General features: G+C 38.5%; 1 protein-coding gene across 2 annotated transcripts in view; it reads right to left on the reverse strand.

The window, feature by feature from the left end:
- Window positions 1-26,009, reverse strand: part of LOC146000434 (uncharacterized) — a 127,885-nt gene that overhangs the window by 61,514 nt on the left and 40,362 nt on the right. For both annotated transcript variants that reach the window (XM_083138057.1, XM_083138056.1), the window contains one exon: window positions 20,328-20,944. In XM_083138057.1, the coding sequence (XP_082994183.1) occupies window positions 20,328-20,944 (617 nt within the window). The remainder of the gene's footprint in view (window positions 1-20,327; window positions 20,945-26,009) is intronic.

A 26,009-nucleotide genomic window follows, 5' to 3' on the forward strand; every position in this document is an offset into this window, starting at 1 on the left:
AATGTTGTTGGAGGATGTGCCTCTAGCTACAAGACGTGACATGATTTATCAGCATGATGACTGCCCAGCTCGATCCCCCGATCGATTTGATGGCTTGTGACTTTTACATTTGGAGCCACATGACAAGACACCAATAAACTCGCAAGAAAAGCTCAGGGAGAGGATCTTAACATCTGGTCAACACATCAAGGACACCATCACATCACGAGTTAAGAGACCAAATGTCCGTAAAACCCTGCATGCCTGCATTCGTAACGGAGGTGCCCACTTTGATCAAGACGTGTAATGTTCTTTAATTGTATTGTTCATTGATTCCATTCACATGAAGATGAATGAAGTATTATTTCTTGTACACAAATGTGAATGTTAGCAACATTTGTACCTTGCTGGATAGCAGATGTCACAAGGAAGTAATTTAAGTAATTTGTACGCTTCGTGTCATACCATTTTTGTTATTATGTTGCCAAGTAAACTAAGAATGCATTTTTTTATCATCACTTGTAAGTTTAGACCCACCCGTTACTTACATGTGATTGTTATTTGGGAAAAACTTTTTTTTTTTAATGAACCACTTATTTATTAGCTATCAGAAAACGCTGAAATAAGTTCCATACAATAAGCAGTTTTTTCTCAATTCATCTTTTTATGTGGAAAATTGTCATTTTTTAAAAAAACAATTGAAATTCGATTATCTCGAAAACTACTAATTTTCGGACAGGGTATCATATGGTCAAATTTATTGCAAATTGTCTCTACTTTAACCCCTTTCAGGGAATACATCTAATTACCAGTCACCCTGTATATTATTGCATGCACGCATCTTATTAAAAAAGAAAAAAAATATCGAGAAACTTTGAATGTAAATGCACGAGAAAATATCTGGGCATTTGTCAAACGTTTTGAAACTTTGTGTGAAGCTTACGTAACAAGTATGTGCAGGCAGTATGACGTAGTTCAATGCAGGCAAAGCTTTCTTAACCTCTTAACTGGGTATGATGTAATACTCCGTTCTGGCTCTACTGATTTATAATGAGCATGACGAGATACTACGTTCTCATGTTCTTACTGCTGATATCTGTTGTGTATGACGAGATACTTCGTAAAATTACTTTCTTCTTTGTTTCACCAGATGGCTCTGACTTCCAGACTGTTGTAACTGTTAGAGTTAGCGGGAAGCAACGAACACAGCCCGACGTTCAGTTCTATCGCGTATGCAATAATGGCTCAGGCAAATCGGAAGCGACGGCGTGTTTTTCCTGCTGAGGAAATCCGAGATATATTGGATTGTGACGATGAATCGGAAGAGTTTTCGGGTGAATCTAGTAATGATGGCTGGTGCAGTTCAGATAACGATTATTCCAGCAGTGAGGTGCATCCTGTAAATGGGACAGACATCAAAGAGTTTCGTAAGTAACGGAGGAGTTAGACCAAAGTTTCCATTTGTTGCAGTAAGTGGTTTGCATGTTCAATTTGATGATGAAAAAGACGTTGTAGAGTACTTTGACACATTTATAGGCAGTGATATGTGTCAGTTGATTGCCGAGCAAACAAATACGTATGCGAGTCAGTTTTTGTTGGCGCATCCCAACTTGAAGGCTCGGTCTCGAGCAAGAGACTGGGTTGATACAAATAAAGACGAAATAAGAACTCTGATTGGTTTGTTGCTATTGCAAGGAATTGTTCACAAACCAGAGAATGGCATGTATTTTTCTAAACGTGTTTCTATTATTACACCATATTTTCTAGAAATTATAAGTGAAAAGAGATTTCATTTGCTTCTGAAGTTCCTCCATTTTACTGATAATTCTAAATTTGATCCCCTTATGCACAACAAAAAGCTGTACAAGATTCATCCTATTTTTGACCATGTAAAGACAAAATTTTCATCTGTATACACTCCTGAACAAAACATATGTGTCGATGAATCGCTTCTTCTCTGGAAAGGGCGACTGGGATGGAAGCAATACATCCCTTCAAAAAGAAGTCGCTTTGGAATGAAAGTGTACAAGCTCTGTGAAAGCAAGTCAGGATATGTGTGGAATTTCGTAGTGTACACTGGAAAGGACACTGATTATGGACAAAGACATCCTGGTGAACTAACTTCTTCACGAATTGTGTTGGAACTTGCCAATCACTTGCTTGACAAGGGATATTGCCTGTACCTGGACAACTGGTACACCAGTCCCAAACTAATTGACACATTATGTGCTCGAAACACTGATGATGTTGGGACAATGAGAACCAACAGAAAGGAGTTCCCTCTGTCAGTGAGGAGTGCCAGATTGAATTAAGGAGAAACAGAGGCAGCATTTCAAGGTAAACAGATGATCATGAAATGGAAAGACAAGTGGGATGTTACACTGGTCAGCACATTTCATGATGACAGCATGGAAAATGTAACATCAAGAAAAGGAATTGTACAGAAACCATCTGTTGTACTTGATTATAACAAAAACAGGGGAGGCGTAGATAAAAATGATGGTCAAATTGGCATCTACACAATGGCTAGAGAGCGTTTGAAGAAATATTATCAGAAGATGTTCCGCTATTTACTTGATCTTGTGTGCCTGAATGCCTTTATATTATACAAGAAAAATGGTGGACAATTGTGTAGGCTTGATTTTCTCATGGTATTAGCTGAAAACTTATCCTCATCTGGTGGGGTACAGAAGTCTGCCAGCAGGGGCCGTCCGTCTAGAAGTCCAGCACCAAGTCGACTCATGCGACGATGTTTTCCAGACACGCTGCCTGCAACTTCTAAAAAGTACCCTACAAGAAGATGTGTTGTATGTTGGAGCAATGGAAAAAGAAAGGAAACATCGTATTGGTGCCCTGACTGTGAAAAAGCTCTGTGCGTTGTGCCATGTTTTCGTGCATATCACACTGACAAAAGTTTAAAACTATGAACTATTTTAGGTGTAACTATTGTATTTGAAAGCATTGTAATTGTAAACATTGTAACTTTATAATTGTAAACAATATATTTGTGAACATTTCATTTGAAATCTCGACATTGTAAAAACATAGATGATTTTAAACCGAACTAAATATAAACATTCCTTTTGTAACCATTACAATTGTAAACATTGTAATTGTAATCACTGTAGTTGTAAATCTCGCATATTGTAAAAAAGTACAACAAGAACCAATAAAAGAATAAACAATACCTAAATGGTATGCCATGGAGCACAGAAATATTAACTAAAATATTGGTTTACGAAATTCATCAATTTATCAACAAAAATTCCCAGGGCAGATTGGGCTTTCGACGAGGAAATTACCCAGTCAAGAGGTTAACCTAGATTTTCAATTAACCCCATTAATCACCTCCAAGTAGCATTAATGAGTATTATTTCATATAAATATAATCATTGATATGAGTACATGTATATTTGTTGTTCACGAGAGACATGAATTCTAAAGTGCAAATGTTACAAGAACATTCCAGTCTTTGTGACATAGCAAGAATGCAAATATTCTAGTAATTATTTAATTGTCTGCGGCATGTACATAAATTTGAGCCCACACATGTTACGCATTTTGTGATGTTTGAATATGATGCTATTTGATGCGATACAAATATACCAAAGACTAAAATACGTAAGAATGGTAAAATGAAATTGTCCCTACTCGACGATTCTAATGCATGTTAAAAAGTTGTTACGCATTTTGTACAAATCTAAAACAATGACTACGTAAAATAAAACGTGTTGTTCTTGTTAATGAATTTCTGTTCTCTTATTGAAAAGCAACATAAAAGAAACTTGAGTACATCAGTAGTTGGTTGCAGGTAGTAGTTATGCATATAGTGCTTTCTCTGATTGGCAATTAGGTGCTCACGCCCCACATGTCATGAAACTGGTTCAATAAGTGGTGCTTGTGTCCCTCTGTTGCAGACGTACTTCCGTGTATGAATACAACATACATACGTTTAATTTACATAATGTGTATAGAGTGACATACATAATGAAAGCTTCTAATAACATAGAAAGATAATAAGAAGTTTTTGTATTTTTAGGTATACGTTTAAAGTATCTTCGCTCTGTGTGATAAGCAAGCTTCGGCTCTGTGCTTTTGTTTATGCATTCTTTTTGCTTTTGCTTGCATATCCTTACAAGCTTGACTTGACCCATGTTTCATTGGCTTGTTAAGGAGTAACATACATTTTTGTGCCTGAGCAGGATGTCACAAATATTTTGCCAGCATAGCCCGGTTTTTTTCCATGACTCTTTATTGAAATTCATTTCTACATGTTATGAACTCTTAATTGATTAATTTTGCAAGTAAGAAGCGTAAGCTTTATCTACAGGGTGTACCAAAAAATGTTTCCTATATTTCTTTCGTCAAGCCTGGCCCCTTTCAAGAAGATTGTTGCATTTATGTTTTTGAGTGTGCCATATATAGGTACTATTTTCATTCTTCTTTTTGGCTGTTATAATATGACCTTTGATGTGCCTCCACGTTTATCGCCTCCTCCTCCATCTTCGGTAGATATTTTGCACGGTCTCATGTTTCCTCGTGACCAGACCTCAGTTACTGAACATGTTCGTCTCAATACTATAACTCACCTTTTGAAGGACTGTTGTTCCATTACGGGCAAAGATGTTTCTTCTCTTTTTTTTTCCTGTCTACTATCCATAAGATTGTTTCTCTGGATTTATTAGATATCGAGACTTCTTTTGTTGGCTGTACCGAGGACGGGAAATCCGTTGCATGATACATGGATGGAAGGTATTTTACAGCGTTTACAGTGTTTAAGGCTATGGTGGGGAACAGATTAATCCCTTTTTCTATCTTACAGCCTTTTCAGAATTCTATTCTTTATCGTTTACAACATCCAACGGAAAGTTTATACAGCTTTGTTCGGGATATTTATGATGTCAAACTTTGGCTATGGAGTGGTCTGACAATCCTTTAATAGATGTTTTTTTGGAAGGTATAGGGTTTCCCGCCCATTATATTCTTCTTGGCCAACCACGTCCCAAAACGATAAAAGAATTGTTGATGCTGGCTCAAACTATCTGGCAACCCACGTTGAAGTGGCTTAATCAAAACTTGAACCTTCGTCCAACTTACAGTCAGTTCATCCTGAACTTTCGGGTACATTATTTCAAACCCCCAAATTGAATTCTTTGGGAATGCCTGCCATACACCTTTCTGCAGATGACGCTCCACCCTTATCTGCTCCTACATCTTTATCCTCTTCTATAACGGAGGAGCAACCAGTGCTCATTCATACTGATCTTCCATTTTTATCCGAAGGGCATTCAACCCCCACTATTCAGGTCCTTCTCAATGGTCAACCATTTTTGGCTCTTTTAGACACCGCTTGTTTGGTTTCCATTGTGTCTTCGACCTTTTTCTATCAGCTTCAACGACATGGTCCTGTATATTCTGATAAAACTATTGATTTACATGATGTGACTAATCATTCTTTTACATTGACCTCTTATTTCCAGGTTTCACTCAAAATAAATCATTTAACTTGGAAATGGCCCTTTTGGATTTCCGATTCACTCCCTTTTCCCTTAATCTTAGGTATGGATTTTTTTTACATACTAAGGCCACTATCTCCTTTGAAAATAAATTAATTCCCTTTCCATTTTTTGAGGATGGTGTGTCCTTGGATTGTTCCTTAGTGGATTCACCTTTGTCCTCACATCAGGTTAATGGTATATACATGTATTACATGTAGTTACTGATAAGGTCCTAAAACAGACTATCCCTGCAATGTATAAGTTAAAATCCTCGCCAAATAGCAAATAGGATAAATCAAACCTGCAAAACCCGAATAAAATGAAGGAATATCAAGCAGTATTACATGAAAAATCGAAAAATCTCCAGGGAAGCAAAGATGTTAATGAAGAATGGGGTAACATACAAACTGCGATAAATGAAGCAGCTAAAGAAGTTATACAAAAAGAAAGAAAAATCCCCAGAAATGAATGGGGGGATGAAGATTGCAGAAGGATTATTCAAGAAAAGAACAAAGCAAGGAGAGAAATGCAAATAAAGACCAGGGCCAGCCAAGAAATATATAATATAAAAAGGAAAGAAGCTAATAAAATGTGTAGAGAGAAGAAGAAGAAATGGTTGACTGATAAAATGAGACAAATTGAAATTAATTATAAGAAAAATGAGACAAGAAAATTTTTCAGAGAGATACAATCCTTTAAACAACAGCAAACAGTATCGCCAATGATGTGTAAAGATACAGAAGGTAACATCATCGCAGAAAAAGCACTAGTCCTAAATAGATGGAAGGAATACTTTAGAAAGATTCTTAATAATAATGTAACAACAGGTATGCAGGCACCAATAGAACAGAATGACAATAATCAACAAGAACTACATCCTCCATCGTGGAATGAAATAATCCACATAATACAAAATCTAAAAACAAAAAGCTGCAGGATCAGACAGCATCTCTCCAGAATTAATTAAAAATGGAGGGAGAACATTGAAACAGAAGTTGCACAAGCTGATTTTTAATGTATGGAATGATGAAAATTTACCAACTCAATGGAATGTAGGTATAGTGTACATTAAATTGTGACCAATTACACTCCTAAACATTGCATATAAAATACTGGCTATAATACTAAATAAAAGGCTATTGGAAAGCACTGAATACAAATTTGACGAATATCAAATGGGATTCCGAGCCAACATATCAACTATAGATAATATATTCATACTAAGACAGATTTTTGAAAAGAGCTATGAATATAATATTGGACTCTGTAACTTGTTTATAGATTTTACCCATGCATTTGACTCAGTGCACAGGAACAAAGTAATAGATGCTTTAAAATCATATGAAGTACAATCTGAACTAATTAGACTAATTATGTTAACATTAACCAACAATAAATGAAGAGTCAAAATAAACGGGAACTGAGTGAAGAATTCGAAGTAGAATGTGGAGTCGAGCAAGGTGATCCCTTATCTGCAACTCTGTTAATATAGTGATAGACTCTGTATTGAAACAGATGGAATGGAGAGGAAACATATCAAAATGTATTGCATATGCCGATAACATCCTTATAACAGCAAGGACAAAAAAGACATTAATAGAAACATTTGAACAACTAAAACGTGAAGCTTTGAAAATGGGTCTCGTAACTAATATGAAGAAAACTAAATATCTCAGATGTATAAAAGGCAAAAGCAGATTACAAGACCTAATTATAAATGATGAGAGAATAGAAGAAGTGAGATCTTTCAAATATCTTGGATCAGTTGTAAATGGCAACAATACAATTGAAGAAGAAATTAGAGAGAGAATTATTCTAGGTAGTAAAGCATACTTTGCCAACTTAGCTCTATTTAAGAGCAAACTAATATCTAAATCTGAGAAACTGAGACTTTATTATAGCATAATAAGACCCATAATCACATATGCATGCAAAACCTGGACCCTCAAAGACTCCTGTAAACAGAAACTCTCAATATTCGAAAGGAAAAATTTAAAGAAGAATTTATTGATCTCTGAAAGAACCTGATGGAAATTGGAGAATACAAACCAACGAAGAACTCAACAAGTTAATCAGGAATGAAAATATCATAAATTTCATAAAATCACAAAGACTAAGATGGTTTGAGCACGTAAATAGAATGTCTGATGAAAGATTAGTAAGAGAAATATATAAATGGAAACCACTTGGGACACGAGCCGTAGGCAGGCCAAAGAAACGATGGGAAGATGAAGTAATTCAAGATTTGAAAGACATGAAAGTAAAGAATTGGACGAAGAGCATCCAGGATAGGAAAAAGTGGAGAGATGTTGTTGAGAAGGCCAAAACTTTCAATACATCAAGTTGTAGCGCCTCAAGAAGAAGAAGTTACTGATAAGGTGGGTGCATGTACTCTCGCTTTGGTTTCTATACCGGTTGTTTCAGATATTCCATTTCGGGCCAAACCTTTTCAATTAAATCCGGTACAGACTGCAATCCTTCGATCTCAAATCGAGGATTTGCAGAAACAGGGTATCATAGAGGCTTGTCGGAGTCCTTACGCTAGCCCTGCCTTTTTGGTGACTAGACGGCAAGAGTAAGGATTTGACAGCTTTTGTCAAGTCGTTTGGCCAACATCGATATAGGCACGTTCCGTTTGGTATCAATTTGGGTACTCAAATGTTGACCCGTGCTCTGGATGAGATTTTGGGCAAATTTAAATACAGGTTTCTTTTGAACTATTCAGATGATTTGCTTATTTATTCTCCTGACGTTCATACACATTTGCAACACCTGAAGGAAATCCTTTGTGCACTTCGTGAGGCTGGTCTTACGGTAAATCTGGAAAAATCAAAATGGATGGTTTCGGAGATTAAATATCTCGGTTATATCATCCGAGATGGTCAAATGATCATGGATCCCGAACACATTTCTGCTATACAAGAAATTCCTCCTCCTAAGAGTCAGAAGGGTATTTCTCAGGTTATGGGCCTTCTATCTTATTATGCCCGCTTTTTACTTGGCTTCGCAAAAAGAACTATTTGGATACCCCATTTATGTGGACTTCAGAGGATCAAGTTCAGTTCGGCCAACTTAAGGCTGCTCTTGTTACGCATACGGCTATGGTTCTTCCGGATTTTTCGAAGGAATTTGTCTTACAAACTGACGCTTCTAGCTTGGCATCTGGAGCCACACTTAATCAGCCTGAATCTGACGGATCTCTCCGGCCTATTGCTTTTGCTTCACGCAAACGTATGAACCAAGAACGCAAACAATCTATTTACGAAGCAGAATGCTGCGCAATTCTCTTTGACTTTAAGAAATTCGAAACTTACTTAACATCTAAATATTTTACTTTGCAAACTGACAATCAGGTCTTGTCCTGGCTGCTCAAACATCCTGAGCAGTTTGGAAAATTCAGTCTTTGGTTGTTATACCTTTCTCATTTTTCTTATGATGTTGAACACATTCATTCAGCAAAAAAATCCAGTTGCAGATTGTCTCTCTCGGGTGTATTCTCCGGATGATTTTTCTTTACCTCCTTCATCTTTCACAAATATGGCAGGTGCGGCGCCAAAATTTCATATCATTCCATTTAATAAGGCTGATATTGCGGCTCTTCAAGCTCAGGACTCTACATTGTCCTCAATAAGTGACAAATTGAAAGAAAATCAATCTGTGCAGCATTACCATCTTTTTCAGGATCTTTTGATCTGGCAACCTCCTCGTTCTGGTTCTTCCCAGGTTGTCCTACCTCCTGTGTTACGACACTTGATCTGTCGCTATTATCATGATACTCCAGTTGGTGGATCACATTTGGGCATGAACAATACTATAAAGAAGATTGCCTCCCTTTTTTGGTCGCCAAGTTCGGTTTCTGATATACGTACTTATGTACGCTCCTGTGATCTTTGTCAGCGGGCTAAGCTGGCTATACATAAGCCCCAGGGTTTACTCTCTTCTGAGATCATTCGACATCCATGGAGAAGTCTGTACATTGATTTGGTGGGTCCACTGGTCCGTTCCTCAAAAGGACATACATACATCTTGGTGGTGGTCTATGCCTTTCCTAAGTGAGTCTCTTTGTATCCAATTCGTTCGGCTGCTTCTCATCATATAATAGATAAATTGAGAGCGTTATTCTTTACCTTTGGTGCTCCTTGTGAGCTCGTATCAGATAATGCGTCATATTTTCGCTCACACCTCTTCAATAACTTCCTTTTTGAGTCTAACGTTCACCATATTTATACCAGTGCTTACTATCCAAATCCTTCTTTGGCGGAAAGATTCATAGAAATCTAAAATCATCTCTGATCTGCTAACATTCGCAGGACAATACTAAGTGGGATATTCATCTAAGTAGCATCACTTTCACATTCAATACCGCCTATCATGATAGTACTCATATGAGTCCTTCTAAGCTGATCTTCGGTCGTGACATTGACGGCCCCATGATTTTTTTAAGGGAAGTCCAAACCGAGTCGGAGTTGGCTGCTCCACCTTCTCCTGATCGCACTCACTGTTGGGGTGAGGCCTATCAGCATTTGCTCAAAACATGGCACTCTCGTCAACGTAGGTATGACGCAAAAAGAGTGTCAGTTTCGTATAAGTCGGGCGATCTTGTACTTTATCGTGTTTTTGAACACAGTAATGCTCTTAGACATGTTTCTGCAAAATTGCAGGAATGATGGATGGGTCCTGTCGTACACCAATTGAACATATACGCCGGACTTGATCTGCATCAGCAGTGAATGCCAGATCTGGTTATTGAACGTTGTTTGTTATCAGTCTGTGTATTGCTTCTCTCATGTATGTCTCAATATCATAGCCGTTCTTCCTGACGAGACTTCTTTCTATTATACCGATATGTAAGTTGTTGTACTTGTTCTGTTACTGTGTTCCTGAATTATACACTTTTGTTTGTGTTACAAATTCTGTCTTATTCTTAACTCCATTTCTCGGATAATTGAAGAACTGAAAGAACCCGAAACTCAACAATGGCTACGAGGAAGTTGGAAACTTCATTTCATACTTACTTCTCGTAATTTTACATATTTCTTGTGATTGTTCTTCAAGCTGTCTTTTGGAGGTAAGAATCTCTGTACACAATGCAAAAGTTGTCACAATTTTCTGAATTTTGCAGGGAGCAGGAAAGTATTAAACAATACTTCGATAGATTCGAGCATTCTGCAAAGCTTCAGACATTCCCGATGATAAGGCTAAACATGTTCTATTAGCAGCAATAGGGCACAGAACGTATGCTGATTTATACAATCTCATACAACCTAAATCAATATCAGAGCTCAGTCTTGCTCAAATTCAACAAACATTGATCCGCCATTATGAGCCCAAGAAGAATCTCGTACTTGAAAGGCATATGTTCTTTCTTATTAAACAGAAAGATAATCAAAGCATTCCTGATTTCATTGTGCAAATCAGAGAGCAAGCCTCAAAATGTGATTTTGGTGATCTCATTGATTCAATGTGTCGCAATGTATTTATTCTTGGTATGAGAAGTGTGCATGTTAGAAATAGACTATTATCAGATCCTGTTTGACCTTGAAAAAGGCAATAGATACGGCCATGTATCTCAATGAGCTAGAATTAAATGAGGGAATTGTTAACCAAAGTCAGTCAAAGAATGCTGTGGAACATTCTGAAACTCCGACTGAATTCACTTCGCAAATCCAAAACAGGTACAAGGGCAATCTTCGAATGAACATCAGACAAAATAGAACTGATACAAGGAATATTGGTAACAAATTAAACAATGATTCTGGTAAACCATGTGGTAATTGTAATTCTCTTCATCCTAACGGGAAATGACAAGCTTTCGGGGCTACTTGCAGATATTGTAAAAAGAAAAATAATTTCTTAACAGCCTGCAAGAAGAGAGAATATAACAATTCTAACAAAAACAAATTGGTTTCTAGCACAAACATTGTGCTTAACACAGGTATCAATGAAAGATCTATCAATATTCCAGCTAATTCAAAACCTACGATTGTACCAAACAATCACAGCAATTTCGAACATATAACCCAAGAATCATCCATTGATTTTTCAGATTTTAATGTGCCGTGCATTCCCATAGATCACAAATTTACAGATATTCAAGAAGAAAAATCTAAGAACGAATTTGTTGATTACAGCGCCGCTGGTATCCAATGTAACGCTCAGTGTCCAGAAATTTTCACTACTTTTGTTACTAAAGAAAGTGAATCTGTTTGGCATACACAGGGATCGTTGTTTATCGACTTACAAGTCAACAATTCTAAGATTCCATTCCTAGTGGATACAGGTTCTGTTTATACTTTAATTGACAGTAGACAATTTGAGTCTTCATTGCGAGGTTGCACTATACACAATTTTCATATCATCTTGAAAGCAGCAAATGGTAATACTCTTGGTGTTTTAGGAAAAGTTAACGTTGAAGTTGTATTTCAAGGAATGAAACATAACTTAGATATGATTGTTGTAAAGACAAAATTGAATCGAGCGATTATGGGTTTGTCTTAGATTGACATTTTCATGCCTGAATGGCGAAACATTTTTGTTTCACATGTTCCTCAGATGGTTGCAACTGCTATTGAATCATCAGCAATAAAGGAACTGGTTGCGAATCTAAGGAAAGATTTTCCTATACCTTTTGATGGTGACATGTCCAAGTCGATCAAGTGCTTCGAGATAAACTTGCCATTGAAAGATGATGCTACACCAGTGTTCAAGAGATATTACGACGTCCCGTACTCGCTTAAGGAACCAGTCAAGGATGAATTACAGAAGTTGGTTAGTGACGGAGTCATTGAACCGATCAAATCATCATCGTGAGCTTCTCCTCTTGTTGTTGTTCATAAGAAAAACGGTGAATTAAGGCTATGTGTGTCCTACAAGAACTTAGGAAGATGGGACATCCGTTACCTAAAATAGAGGACCTCTTCAACAAGATGGTTGGTTGTAGTTGGTTCATTTCATTTGACCTTCGAAGGGCTTACCTTTAGTTACGCCTATCTCTACAGGCTCAGAAGGTCCTTGTCTTCAACACGGAATTCGGGTTATTCAGACAGTTGAAGCTTCCCTTCGGAGTAAACTCTGCCAGTGGTATTTTCCAAGCCACAATGGAGCAGATATTGATGGGTGTAGACAAGGTTTCCATTTTCCAAGACGACATTTTAGTAGGAGGAGTTACTCTTGAGGAGTGCAATGATAACGAACGAAAGGTGCTGAATCTTTTCTCCGATTATGGCGTCCGCATAAATGAACAAAAGTCTGTGTTCTTTTTGCAAAATGTGAAGTATCTGGGACATTCTCTTTCACAGGAGGGAATTCGTCCTCTGAAAGAAAACATTGATAAAATAATTCAACGTAAGCCACCCACTAATGTTGGCGAATTGAAGTCATTTCTCGGTATGGTCACGTATTACGCTTCGTACCTGCCAAACCTAGCTGACTGTGTTGCCAATTTGTGTGATTTGTTGAAGAATAGGGTATGCTGGTCATGGACAGATGTTCATCAGAAGTAATTCCAGGATGTCAAGGATCTGCTATCTAAGGACTTAGTACGCACAGTATATGATCCTTATAAAGACTTATACCTGATGTCGGACGCATCTCCTACCGCCACGGGAGCAGCCATAATGCACAAGATAAACGGAATCCTAAAGCCTATCATGTGTATGGCCGGTACTTTATCCGCTGCGGAAAGGAACTACACTCAATTAGAAAGGGAATCACTTGCATTAGTCCATGGAGTCAAATACTTTCACAAGTATCTCATTGGACCACATTTTGTTGCGTTCACCGACTCGAAACCTTTATCTCACCTGCTGGATCCTAGAAGTAACCTGCCTGCTTTAGCCATCAGCAGAATCAACAGATGGAAGTTAGTATTGGAAGAATATGACTTCAAAACTGTTTACACGCCTCATGTTGAGTTGGCTGATGCACTGTCTAGAATTTGTGTTGCAGACGATCCAGTTCATGATTATTATGATGATTTCGCATGTCAGTTGACAGCTGAGCTGGTTGTCCTTAATCTTATTGAATCTTCGATGTTGACGCGCATTGCGCTGGAATCATAACGTGATCCTGAGCTTTCGAAAGTCTTTGAATATGTTCAAGGGAGATGGCCACAATTCATCAGGAGAACAAAAGGTCATCCTCTCAGAAAAATATTCGACAGGCGATATGATGTCCACATACAGAAGGGATGTATTTTTGTGGGTGAAAGACTGGTCGTACCTGAATCGTGTATCCAAAGTGTCCTAACTCTGTTGCACAAATTCCACCAGGGAACATGCAAATGAAGGAAATAGCTCGTTCATCGTTCTTCTGGAACACGATGAACGAAGATATTGAGAGGGTTACGTCTTTATGTGACACATGTTTGCGATACAATAACAGGCCGAACATACCGGGTACCGGATTCGAAACGTGGCCTATTGCATCGCATCCTTTTGAGCATGTTTATCTTGATTTCTTCCATTTCTCAGACATGAATTTCCTGTTGCTGGTTGACGCTTATTCTCATTGTATATCTGTATGAAGAGTGAAGAATATGCAATTTGACACCATGATTGGTTATTTAGATGAATTTTCTTCATGCTTTGGATATCCGAAAACCTATGTTACAGACAATGGCCAACCATTTGCATCTTCAGAGTTCAACTGTTATTGCTCAAAGAGGAATATCAAGCTTCTTCACTCAGCACCGTACACCCCTCAATCAAATGGTCTAGCTGAAAGGAATGTTGGGGTGGTAAAGAACTTACTCGAAAAGAACTTTTCAAATCGTTCATGCATCACGTTGAGAGAGATGGACAAGTTCGTTCTTGAGCTTTTAGGCAGATTAAGGAATACTCCAGTGCACAGGTATAGTCCAGCAGAACGTTTGCTCAAGTTTCGGCCAAGAACAGACATTTCCGCTTTTGACACATCAAATGGTTCCAAGAATCAGCCTGTTAGTCCCGTTCCGTTTATACCGGGGGAAAAGGTACTTGTGGAACGTCACAAGAAACAATTCAGCCATGGGTCCAAGTACAAATTCGGCGAAATTGTTAAATTGATAGGCCGGAAGATGGTGAAGGTGACTGTAGATAATGACCTGATTGTTGTTCATCTCACGAAGATCAAGAGGTATCCCGACAAGGTTGGAGAATACACCTTTGTCCGAAATCAAAGTCGACTGCACGGAAACAACCCAATGCTTGTTAGAGAGGAGGACTATCTCCAGTACCTGCTACTGAAGATCTAGTGCGACCTGCGACAATCAACCGGTTTGGAGATCACAGAGACCAAGATGACCGCCATGGGCAAACTCCATGAAACAGGAGTCTCTTTAACCAAAGGGGGGGAGGGGAGAGTGTCGTATACCAATTAAACATATACGCCGGACTTGATTTGCATCAACAGTGAATGCCAGACCTGGTTATTGAACGTTGCTTGTTATCAGTCTGTGTATTGCTTCTCTCATGTATGTCTCAATATCATAGCCGTTCTTCGTGACGAGACTTCTTTCATTTATACCAATATGTAAGTTGTTGTACTTGTTCTGTTACTGTGTTCCTGAATTATACACTTTTGTTTGTGTTACAAATTCTGTCTTATTCTTAACTCCATTTCTCGGATAATTGAAGAAATGAAAGAACCCGAAACTCAACAGGTCCTCCTCAGGTTCACAAAAGGGTTGGTCCCGTCACCGTTTTGTTGGTCGATCCTGATACTCAACATACCATACGGAAGGTGCATGTCTATCATCTTAAGCCCTAAGTAGTTTGCCACACAGATCCTCCCTTTGAAGCAGTGGATTTGACAGATTCACTTTTGGGATGTTCATTACAAAATCATCAAACCCAATAATTTTTTTTCCCTCTTTTTAATAGACTTTGTTGTGAATTTTGAAGGTAATTAATGCTTTCATTCCTTTTTTTTCTACTTTGGTAGTAAGCATTCAAAAATTTATGCATATATATTGCCTTTACAATTGTCTATTAAACTGGTTTATGTGTTTATTTATATTTCATGTTTTTACCATGTTTGTTTCATTCTGTTTCATATTTCATGCTAAGTGAACGATAGTTCGCTTTTGCGTAATTTTGATTACTGTATGATGAGAGCAGGACGTCACAAGGTTTAGTTCTAATTAGCCTATCTGTGCACCAAGTCAAACCAAACCAAACATACAGAATTTTGAAAGCCACTATCCAAAAGACAATTATTTCAAATTCTAATTCTGTCCACTTAAAAAAGGAATTCAGTTCTAGTTCAATTTTCTAGCATCCGAAAGGAATAATTTCGAATCCCCTAGTACACTAAAAAATAATAATCAAAATCTAATTATTGATAACAACTCGTTTGAACGAGTCTCCAAATTCAAGTACTTAGGAGTAATACTAACAAATGATAATGATATTAAAGAGGAAATAAAAAGCAGGCTTAATTCAGGAAATGCATGTTACTTGTGTCTTCTCGTTTAATATCTAAGAAATTAAAAGTTAAAATATACAAAATAGTAATTTTGCCTGTAATATTATATGGATGCGAAACTTGGTCTATTACATTGAAAGAGGAACATAAATTGAGAATATTTGAAAATAAGATCCTTAGGAAGATATTTGGGCCTAAAAGGGTTGAGGATACAGGTGACTGGAGAAGGTTACATAATTTAGAAGTACATAATTTGTATTCGTGTGCAGACATTATGAGAATGATTAAATCAAGAAAACTTAGGTGGGCAGGCCATGTGGCACGAATGGGAGAGGAAAGAGGAGTTACAGGATTCTTGTTGGGGAACCTGATGGTAAGAGACCAGTAGGAAGACCAAGACGAAGATGAAGGGATAATGTTGAGATGGACCTAAGGGAAATTGGTAGGGATGGAAAAGAGTATATAGATCTTGCTCAGGATAGGGACAGATTGAAGGCTTGTGTTGCTGCAGCTATGAACCTTCAGGTTTAAAAATGCTAGACAGTTGTGTAGTTAGTTAGTCTAATAATAACCCATAGCGTGACAGCCCTTGAGAGCCTTGGCTTACCTACCGACTGCTGGTCTCCCTCCCACACTGTTCCTCCGTCACCTGTTATAGCGTGGAGATCTTAGACCAGTATTGGGGTGACGGGTGGTCAGCCCGATGAACCCCGAGCCATTGTAGGTCTTCTCGACCAGGTTACCGCTCACTCATTCGGAGCTCCCCAATTTCCTCACAATGGTGGGTTGCCACCGGCCCTATACGTAGACCGAATAAATTCCGACCAGAGCCAGATTCGAACCTACGCCATCCCGCAGCGAACGATCTCAAGACGAGTGAACGCCTTAACCTGCTCGGCTATGGAGGAGGACAGTTAGTTAGTCTAGTACACTAAAAAAATTAATTTAACTACATTTATTATTAGCATTTAAAATATTCTTAGGTTGTGTTTGTTCTTTTCAAGTTCACTTTATGATCAGAAAAGTTAATCAGAAATAGACCTACAGCTTCTTAAAATGGGAGATGTGTAATGTAACCCCATTGGCAATTAAACCCAGGGCTGAGTGGAATGTTCAATGATGGCATATGGCATCATAGTTGTGTCGGTTATTGTCAACTAATTTTTTGGTCACATAAAACCATACATTATTTTAAAAAGGGTTTCCTTTCTGGCAGCATTCTTTCAGATAGGGTGGATTCATAGAGAAGGAACTTGCTACTTTCTGCAAGTAGATAGCCTGTGCCTGGAGATATATATATGTATGCCATTCAAGAATTTGGATGAATTATACTAACTGCAGTGGGCTAGTCGATAGGGCATGTGCGACCTGGGTGTGATTCCCAGAGTGGGTGATCAAAGGTCGAAATTTTTCTGGCTTTATCCCTGCATAATGCGGCTCTAGGGCTCACCCAGTCTCAAATCAATGGCTACCTGGGGATAAAGGTGGCCAGAGCATGGTGCTGATCAAATCACCTCCAAAGTGGAAGAGATCAAGAATGTGCAAGGCCCTACCTCCCATCCTTAATTGTGCCGTCATGGTACAGTGCTTGTACCTTATCTTGGTTGAATTATACCCAATGCAGAATCTTTATTATTAGTAGTTATGCACCTAAAAAGTATGGCAAAAAATAATTTTTAATATAGCAACCATTTAAACATTCTGATCTTCATGTAAATACTAGGCATTAGCCTGGAAGATTTGCATGGAAAGTTTGCTGCTTTTAATTGACAAATACCACACAGCAAAACTGTAGATAGAAAATAATAAATATTTATTTCAGGAAGAAAACATAACCAACATTGAAAATTAATTAAGATAAATGGACAAAAATTATGGCAGAGTCAATACCAGGTGTTGGTTCGAACAATGCCAACAATTTTCCATGTTCCAGGCTTCCATTGAGGAAAACTCTTTCACAAGTTCTAAATATCACTTATGCATAATTGAGTAGTTGAACATTTAGAATGTTAGGACTAAATCAGATTATTTGCCATGCGTTATGACGTCAATTCTAGTAAATGATGCAATTTTGAAATTTCACAAGGTAATTACAGACTAACCTTTACAATTTCAGTTACTAAGAGACAGGTGGTTTTTAGATATTGAGATGTGCGAGATGCTGATATAGATCTTGTATGTGCAACTTGACAACTGTATTAATATGCTGAAAAGAAATACTTATCTGAAAGACTTTTTTGTATTTACTTAATTGCTCACTAACTAACTAACTAAAAAAAGTTTTGCAAATAAGTAAGTATGTACTTCCTTTCAGTATATTAATTTGCTACCACATCTTGCATTTCCCAAGACATGTCTGACAACTGTAATTAGAAGAAGGGGGTTCGGTACTAATATTATTATTACTTTAGCATTCGTTTATAATGTGTGAGATACAGAGAATATTAGTGGTAGCAGAGAATAGTTACAAGTGGGAGAACCTGTGAACTGCTGTGTAGATGCTTATGGTATTGGATCGTATGTATTATGGATTTCCGTATCAGAAGTGGTCTGAAAATAAATGTATTATGTCCTAGTGTTTGCCACTAAAGGAGCAAAGGGTCATTTATATATTGAGTAAAAGTCAGAGAAGCACCACAATATTAACACAATACCTGGGGTGGATCTATATATAGAATCTCTAAAAATGGTACTTTTTTGCGAAACATCTGTATATAGACGGTATTTCAAAATTAACGGTTGTTATATTGCAGCAAGTAATTTTCATAGACATCACTTTCCTGTGCTTTTATTAGTCTATTAGGGCACACAATCCATTGTTGATGCTTTTTCGGTTCCTGAAAAAATACACACACACACACACACATATAATGGATAAAAGCAAGGAGGGCCAAAAGGGCTAAGTAAAAATGAAAGAAGGTAAAAGGAAACACTCACCGGACAGTAGAAAAATTCAAAATTTTTTCAACAAAATCAGGCACACACTACACTCTCTTCTCCCAATTCTCCACAGTGATCCTGAAACCAAAAACATATTTCCCGACAAACCCAGAGTGGTTTTCAAATGCCCAACCAACCTCCAAAACATCCTGGTCCACAACACTCCTTCACCACACATCCAATACCTCCCTGCCCATAAATGCAACCGCCCCATCCTCACTACCTCTCACACTCTCCAGGTGCACACGGCAACTGGCAAATTTACCCTCCATCCCAAGGGGACCTGCCATGCCTCAAACCTAATCTACGTCCTCACCTGCAACATATGTGATGATTTTTACCTGGGGGAAACATCTACTGCCCTCAACCTCCGCATCAATAACCACCGCTCCTCCACCCACAACCTGGACTTCACTGTCGCCATTCACACCAACCACCACAACATCCCTTTCAATGACTGCTTCCGGGTAGCGATCATCCATCTCCTACCCCAACCAGCCAACACCTCTGTTCACAAAAGATGGGAGAGGACCTATATATCGGCCATGAGTGTAACCACTCCACCTGGCCTGAACAAGGCCAACCAGTAACGTCCCTACCTTAACCCACCTCATCCCACCCTCCCAACATATCTCATCCCTCCGTCCCTCCCGACCCATCCTGCCCACTCACAGTTTCCGACGAGCCTGGTGATGAAATAGTGTTTTTTTTTCGTTCTACGCACCGCTTCTTCTTCGATGGGGACCTGGCAATTCTGCAGGGCCTCAACTTCCGGTTCCGTCTCTTTCTCCTCACACTGAGATGCTACGAAGTTAGGGAAAATTTTGAATTTTTCTATTGTCCGGTGAGTGTTTCCTTTTGCCTTCTTTGATTTATATATATATATATATGTATTGAGTGTTTTCCTGCATTTTACAATTTGTGATTTTTCTTGTATGTACACATTGCTTGTATTATAGAATTATTTCTCTTTAGTCTACGGTTATTACAAGCATAAAAACACAGTTTTTCATTGTGACGTTTCAGGAGAACACACGCTCCCTTCACCAGACATAAAAGAAAAGAAAAAACAAGTCTGATGAAGGTAGCGTGTGTTCTCCTGAAACATCACAATGAAAAACTGTGTTCTTATGCTTGTAATAACCGTAGACTACAAGAGAAATAATTTTACAATTTGTGGCAGAGTAGATTGCTTTCCTAGCTTCATTATGCCGCAGAATCTTATGTAGATTGCTTTCAATAGCTTCATTATGCAGAAAGTCCTTTTATAGTTATTTTTTACATTATTTACAATGAAACGAATTTGCAGTTGTATTTATATAGATATGATTTCTTTTTGGAAGCACTTTCCTTCAACGTTGCCCCAGGGAAGGGGTTAACATATGTAACTATTCTCAACTACATTAAGTTGTTACAATGTTTAAGCACTGGTGTCAGTGGGAATCATTGAAAGTGGTATTGGCTCAATCCTAAATAATATCTATATTACTTGCCAGGCAATCTTACCTGCACTAGAACTTCTGGATCCAGATCTTCCACATAGCTGTAGTCTTCCATGTAAATAACTCCAAGATACCCACTTTTCGGTTCAATCAACGACCTTGCAAAATACAGCAAGTCCAGCAATTCAACACATTTCCTCAATTTCTCACAAGCACTGTCAACTGAAGTCTCCGAAGCCAAACTCATCAAGGACATTGTTTGAACTTCATGCGCTGATTCGCACGAAGAGTCCTCCATGCTGCTAGATTCGCTCGAGTATGCCCTTCGGTCGAAGCTTGCCTCCGACAGAATGCTTTGAAGGGAAACACTACGGTATCCGCCAAAGGCTCGCTTTGTGCAGAAAATTGATGTCTGCCTTATGACTGTCTGTGAGCTGCTCTCGGAAACGTTGAAGTCGGTTGTGGTCTCTCGAAGGGCGGATTTCAGTCGTACAACAGTCGGTACACTGCTGACTTGGAGACTTCTCTCGTGGAAATCACTCTCCCGGCTTCTGTTGATGCTTCTGATTTGAAGGATGGTCGGGATGCTGCTTGCCTTCAAGTATACTTCCCCTGCAAAGGTGTCAAAATACTCCAACTCCACGAACTCAAACAGCGTCAAGCCCAGAATGATTTCCAGTACTGAAAAGATCATATAATGCTGTAAAGTTCTTTGTTTTACATGCACTTTAAGTAATGATTAGCTAATCGAGACTGAACTATGATCCTAAAAGGAATAAAACCTACGACCCTTTGATTACAAAATGATACAGGGCTATAAACATTACACTATAACACTCAGAAAGTACGATCAAGTGTCTAAAATTAACACAACACTTGTCAAACAGTCGAAGTCAGGAAAAGAACAGTGTTAAAGAAATCCCTGGTGAGTAGCATGTGATTCTAAGCAAAATGTTCTATCAGAAATCACTAAGCACACTCAACAGTTTAGTAAAAATGGCAATGCATGCATCTTATATCTGGAATGTCAAGCAGCACCAATGTTTCCTAGTTTAAATTCTGTGCTAACTCTACTAATTGTAACGATAGGTACACAATGCAGTAATGTGGAGACTAGTTACCTGTACAGTTAAGTACACAGTAATTATCATCATCAATCAATATCAATAGATGTACCTATTAATTTGTCCCACTCCTAAATTATTCTCTCCTCTTCTAAAACTAACATAATGAAAAAAATCACTGAGTTTGTGAGTATTAAAATGAATGTCAATGAACACGTATTCATATGTAGAAGACCTGTTTTTCATATTGTAAGTGATCAATCTTGGGGCTGTGCTACTTTTGAAATGCGCTGTAGGTCAGCCAATAAGCATTCACACACCTTTGTTTAGTAGCCAATAGATAATGAGCTGTTTGCTCATTTCATATAGCAAATATCAGAGCTGAAATCCCAGGTATCATCAACTGACAGTTTGAGTCATCAATCTGGCATCAACTGTTTGAGTGTCTCTGGATGGAGCCAAACTAGGGAGACCAACTGTCACGTATTTCCTGGAAACTCCCATATTAGAGCTCATTTTTTTGGATCGGCCCAGCTCCCTTATTGACTTTCTACAGGGTGTCCCACTTGTAAGGGACCCCGGAAAAAGTGTTATAAAAATCTTAATAAAGGAGGATATGAAACCAAATTTGTACATGACATACCTTTATGGTTGAGAAATAAAGGTACATTACAAGAAGTGCTGGAAGTGACCTCCCCCCCACCTGTCTACACAGTTCAACACGGCGCTGCATGTTCGTGAATGTTGCTGCCAGAGTATTCGGCGTGACTGCCTGGATTTCACGGCGGATGTTCTCACGTAACTCGTCGATGGTGCGTGGTTTCTTCTTGTACACACTACCTTTAAGGTGACCCCACAGAAAAAGTCAGGGGGTCAAGTCCGGTGACCTTGGGGGCCATAATCCTTTTGAAATCACTTGGTCAGGGAAAAATGATTCCACCACAGCCATCCTCGTCATCCAACTGGTTCACAAATTCATGAACCAATGCCTGGTACACATCACCGTTGACAGTAGTGTCAAAAAATTGGCCCGATGATGCGCCGCTGTGATAATGCACAGAACACGCCCACCTTCTATGAATGAAGGGGTTCCTCAACGATTGCATGCTGGTTGTCACTACTCCATAAACGTGTGTTTTGTGAGTTCACGTATCCTGACAAGTGGAACCACGCCACGTCAACGAGTTATGTGAGAACATTCACGAACATGCAGCACCGTGTTGAACTGCGTATACAGATGGGGGTAGGTCACTTCCAGCACTTCTTGTAATGTACCTTCATTTCTCAACCATAAAGGTATGTCATGTACAAATTTGGTTTAGTTCCTCTTTTATTAAGATTTTTATAACACTTTTTCCGGGGGCCCCTTACGAGTGGGACACTGTATTTCTCACGTACATTTCATTAACAATCCAATATAATATGAATTTGGCAAGACATACGAATCTTCAAGTCGACTGCAAGATCTTACACTTTAGCATCTGAACTTACTTTCCTTCATTTGCAACATTTGCAAACCATTGTAAAATAATTTAATCTTGACTTCGTGAATGAGGACAGCATGTATGAAGAATTTCAATGTAAAAAGTGCTGTGATTACGAATGTGGTAAAAACAGGTAGTGTAGAACAAAGATAGGTCAATATTTTCACTGATTTAAGAAACAAACAATCTTAGGCTTTGTTTGACCATTCAGGGCTCAAATGTCCACATGAAAATAATTTTTTCACTGATGAGCAATAAATGAACTGTTCAGAGAAACTAAAGCAGCTTAGTACTAAATTAATCAGAACACCATATGACGAGCTGTCATAAGGCATTCTGGAAACTTGAGTTTCGTGTGTGTTTGCTGGGGTAAAGAAGCCCAACTTACGTCCTAAGACGATGAACTCGTCTAGTGTAGAGAATTCACGATAGGTGGAATGCCTATGCAGTATAAAAACTTTGTTGCTTTCGTAGTTACGCGAGGAGTCGCTAGATGGCTCTGACCGTTGTGCGTATTTAAATTGTAAACTCCTTTGTTTGATATCCGATTTGCTCGCGGTTTGCTTATGCACAAGGACATTTTGACGTGTCGATCACTGCACGCATGGGCAATTCGCAGTAATGGCGGAAAGTTAGAAAATGTACAGCGTTTTGGTCTAGATGCCATTGTTTAATTAACAGCAAAAAGTTTATCTCAATAAGCATTACAATAGGTTTTTTAACGCATACACATATTTGTTAACGTGTGGTTTCTAAATCATGTAAATTGTTGTTTGGTAAAGACAATTGTGCTCTGCGCAAAAGAATGGTAGTTATCAATAGGAGTGCACGGTGATCGAAATGGGACTTCCGGAAAAGAAAATGGAGTGAAGAAAGATATGTCACGACTGTTGAGGAAATTGTAATTGTTTCCAGTGGTTTCTGGACGAATCTGACGTCTGCAGTTAGGATAAAACAGCGGATAATAGCATGGAGTAGAAGTACAACGCAGAAAAAAACATTGGAAGTGAGTCGAGCTCTCGGTTCCCAGAGAGGTAAGGAGTGGACTCGTGCATGCTGGATTCTTCGTTCCCGAGATACAAGGTAAGGAAACTAAATTTCCTTAAGTGACTTTGAGAAGAAGAAAATTCTCGCAAATCGTGGTACCTACGGATAAGCAAAGTTCGTTTAAGAGATAGCTATCTCGCGTGTGTTGGAACTTATGTGACACGGTACTAGTACTCGCTACGAACCATGTGATAATTACAAAATGGCCATCGACGCCATGTCTGAAAAAGGTTGTGTGCACACATAAAACAAACTATTCTCGTTCAAGAAACGTACAGTACATGCCAAAATAAATGAGGAGCTTGTTCCAAGTTTGGTTTTACGTCAATTTTAGGAAGTAATATGGACTTTTGTAACCAATTTTATATAACATAAAAGGTGCATGCTAAATGACTATAAATGGTAATTTTTTCGATCACGTATCGACAGTTATTTCACGTCTCATAGTTCAATAAGGACTGATTGATAATGCTTTCATAAGCAGGAAACATGTGTTATATTCAACTCAATAAATAGGTTCATTGTTTCTTGTGTTTATATTTGCGTACTTCAACATTTTCTTTCATTTGTATTTGGTTGTTTGTGAAAATGCTTAAATGATTAATTCTTCTTTTTCAGAAGGGGGGAATTTCGCATGTGTAAATTGGGTTAGTGTTGTTACTATGGAAAGTGGTTATTGTTAGTTGTAAATCAAGTATTTACTATTTGGAATCTTAAGGTATAGAAATTAAATTTCCAGCGATCTGCACGCGTCACCAGCGCTATCAGGCAAAGTTTCTTAAAACAAATAATTCGAACTAATGACATTTGGCACGTTTCAAGATTGTTGAGACTCAGTTATTGAGTCATTGTTGTCTGGTTTAAACCAATAAGTTTGAACACATTTTTGTTCAAATCAATAAGTTGAACGAATGTCATGTAGCTCGTCGCAAGATTACGAGGACTCAAGTGCAGAGGGGCTGCGTTATTGGATTTCTTGTTGGGTTTCAAGTAGGTTAATCTTTAGTTGGTTAATTGCTGTGGTTAAAGCTAATATTAATAATGGCAACAGAGCAGGAACCGGTCACATTAGTTTCCTTGTTCGCCTTTATTAAACAAAGTCAGGAAAGGAACAAGGAATGCACTGAGTCACTCAAATCAGAACTCAGAGACAGCAATCAGTTGCTCAAAACAGAACTTGCAGCTCATACAAGTAAGGTAGTGGGGAAACTGCAGTCTGATCTGGAGGGCACCAGTAAATGCATATTAGAGCTGCAGCAAGATGTTATTAAAACAAGTGAGGGTCTGCACGATCTCACGTTTTCAGTATCACAATACAGGGCTGAGTTGGTAGAAAAAAGGCATGAGTCTTTGACGAAGGAGTTTGATTTGTCAGGGAGTAAAGTTGAACTGATGAATGGTGTTGTAACTTCTTCTGCGGTCACCAATTGCATGTGTACTTCACATTCGGTCGAACATGACCACTGCACAGGCACTCTGACTGCCTGGTCAGAAAGTTATGCACAGAGTACCAACGAACTGAACCGAAATAGAACGTTAGAGCAAAAACACCACAAGGGTAATAAAGGAAAATATTTGATAAGCGAGGAGTGGTCTTTTGGGGTGTCGGGTAACAGAGACGAGTCTTTCCCTGTCGGCTTCTGCACAAAAGATGCATCTTTCCCAAAACTGAGCTTGCAAATTCCTTTACTGGGTGTTGGTTGTAAACAAAGTGGTTCTCTAGGTTCATCTTCGTTGAGTAAGCGTGTCCACACGGTGCAAGTTGATACAGGGTGTCCGGAAAGTAAGGTGGATTCTCAGTGTCTACACTCAAATTCAGTATCATCTCAGAACAAATCTATCCTGTCTGTTGTGTCTGTTGGGGAAAATAGTATTGACTTACCTTTAGTGTCCATAGTTCAAGATCATTCGGTACACAACGTAGTCATACCAGTAGTTGGTTATCCATTGCAGACTGTTGTGAGGAATTCAGTAATCGAACCCAGAAGTTGCATTAGGTGTGGTCCTATGAGTGTTCTTATGCCCAAAAGAATTGCCAGTATGGCATGTGTCGTTTCTTTCATGAAATTAGGCACTGGTTATTCAGTCAGATATGGGAGGCGCATCAGAGTTAAAATGAAGTCACCTACTGACTCACTTCCCAAGAAAACT

This window comes from Lepisma saccharinum, chromosome 16 (genome assembly GCF_977018435.1).
Source record: "Lepisma saccharinum chromosome 16, izLepSacc3.1, whole genome shotgun sequence".
Taxonomy (NCBI): Eukaryota; Metazoa; Arthropoda; class Insecta; order Zygentoma; family Lepismatidae; genus Lepisma; species Lepisma saccharinum.